Genomic DNA, 2153 nt, shown 5'->3' with positions numbered 1-2153 from the left:
TAACTGACCTAAAAGGAGCAGCAGACGCCATGGCTGCTCGGCGAGATAATGTTTCCTACTCCTGCGTCGTACAATCTCAAAGCACCGGTCCCATTTAGAATGCTGCTGTGACGGGATCAGATGTACCGACCGGAACGGGACAACAGGTAATGGCGCGGCAAGACGCCGGCGAGCGCTTCGGACAAGGCAGAGAGCGTCTCCTCCCTCGTCCGCGAGCACGCACGTAATAACGGGCAGGATACGTGCAGTGTTGGTGATAGAGACGGCCGAGCAGCTGAATTGCATCGGATTGGTTTGAATAAATCGCTCTTCGCAGCCTGCTTCGTCCGCTGTATTTGAATATGGCTAGTGGCTCAGTGCTCGGTTTAGCCAAGAAATTTTTGTATCCAGGAAGAGACAAAAATCTCAAGTGACTCCTATCTGATGCAAGTGTTAGATTACTGGCTAAGAGAGCTTGCCATCAATCAGACAGCTATGTACATTTCTGTACGTAGTACCTACCTCTTTTGTTTTGTCAGCTGCTCCAAAAAAGGACACACAACTTGGTTACCAGAAGGTCTGGCGGTGCAAACCATTATCATGTTCAACTAACTCGATAAGCCACCCGTCGCCATGTGCAATCGTGCGTTGTTCCTGGAGCTAGCTCCGCCCTCGACGACGAGAGTCCCACGAAACTCGGGTCTGTTGTCTCCACCGACTGGATGGATCATGGATCTGATTCAAAGACGCATGTGTAGCAGGTAGCCTGCATAAACAACTATATCCCCCTTTGATTGGCTCAAAATTAATTAACGGAATCGGATGCTTGCCTCCCTCCCCATCCGAACCCGCCGCAGCCTACCCTGTTTGACCTTGAGATGGCGATGCTATCTGTAGTACCATACACAAATCACCGTGCCTATAAGTACCACAGCCTATCTTTGCTCAATCCACACCCAGGAAGCACTCCACAGCTATAGCAAGCAAGCATTGACCAATCTATCATGGCGAGGCTTCAGCTTTCCGCCATAGCGGCCTGCGCCGTCCTCCTCGCCCTCGCCGCCCCCTCCCTCGCCGGCGACCCCGACATGCTCCAGGACGTCTGCGTCGCCGACCTGAAATCCTGTGAGTCATCTTGCTGAGCTATATATCCATTCATCTTAATTCGTCAGCTTCGTTGTGTGCTGGCTCTTGCTTACACCGTGCATTCGTCAAAACGAATCGTGGCAGCGATCAAGCTGAACGGGTTCCCGTGCAAGGCGGACATCACGGCGGACGACTTCTTCTTCGCTGGTCTCAAGAAGGCCGGAAACACCAACAACCCTGCGGGTTCGAACGTCACAGCGGCAAACGTGCAGTCGTTCCCAGGGGTGAACACGCTTGGCGTGTCCATGGCGCGCATCGACTACGCGCCGGGAGGCCAGAACCCGCCGCACACCCACCCGCGCGCCACGGAGATCATCTTCGTCCTTGAGGGAGTCCTCGAGGTGGGCTTCATCACCACCGCCAACAAGCTCTTCACTAAGACCATCACCGCAGGAGACGTGTTCGTCTTCCCGCGTGGGCTCGTGCACTTCCAGCAAAACAGGGGACATGGCCCCGCCTCCGTCATTGCCGGCTTCAACAGCCAGCTCCAGGGCACCCAAGCCATCGCCACCACGCTCTTCGCTGCCGCGCCGCCAGTGCCTAGCGACGTGTTGGCCAAGGCCTTCCGGGTCGGTACCGAGGACATCGACGCCGTCAAGGCCAAGTTTAAGTAGTGTGGGTGCCTCCGCAGTTGGCAAATCTCCATCCTTTTCGGAAGAATAACCGTGTGTTCATTGCTGAATAAATGATACTCAAGCGAGCTGTAACGTGCAGTTGATTTTTTGATGTGTATGTTCCATTTGATTGTCTTGAAAATAATACAAAATTGTTTCTGTTTCATATAGTGTATGTTCATTTTAGTGACATGTCCTCTATTTCTTCATGTGTATATTACATTTGATCCATTCCTTGACCGGAAATACGCAGGGGCACGCAGATGCGGGAGGACGCACCTGCCTAGTGGCGCCAGTCACCCTATTGCCTCGCGATCCGCAAAGTCGCTGGTCCCGCATGAGGGCATAATTACTTTTAAATTTCTGTTTTTGAAATTTACAATTTTGTTGGTCGCATGTTCTGAAACTTAAGAT

The 2153-nt window shown here is 52.6% G+C and overlaps 1 protein-coding gene across 1 annotated transcript; it reads left to right on the top strand.

Annotated features, from left to right (window-relative positions):
- Window positions 1–914: 914 nt before the first annotated feature.
- Window positions 915–1905, top strand: LOC125512971 (germin-like protein 1-1). Its single transcript, XM_048678026.1, has 2 exons — window positions 915–1104; window positions 1210–1905. Exons 1-2 carry the CDS (start codon window positions 984–986, stop codon window positions 1737–1739), a joined length of 651 nt encoding a protein of 216 aa, XP_048533983.1. The 5' UTR covers window positions 915–983; the 3' UTR covers window positions 1740–1905.
- The last annotated feature ends 248 nt before the right edge of the window (window positions 1906–2153 follow it).

Source organism: Triticum urartu, chromosome 6, assembly GCF_003073215.2.
Source record: "Triticum urartu cultivar G1812 chromosome 6, Tu2.1, whole genome shotgun sequence".
NCBI classification, from domain to species: domain Eukaryota; kingdom Viridiplantae; phylum Streptophyta; class Magnoliopsida; order Poales; family Poaceae; genus Triticum; species Triticum urartu.
The sequence above is the reverse complement of the archived record's forward strand: the minus strand, read 5'-3'. Positions and strand labels throughout refer to the sequence as shown.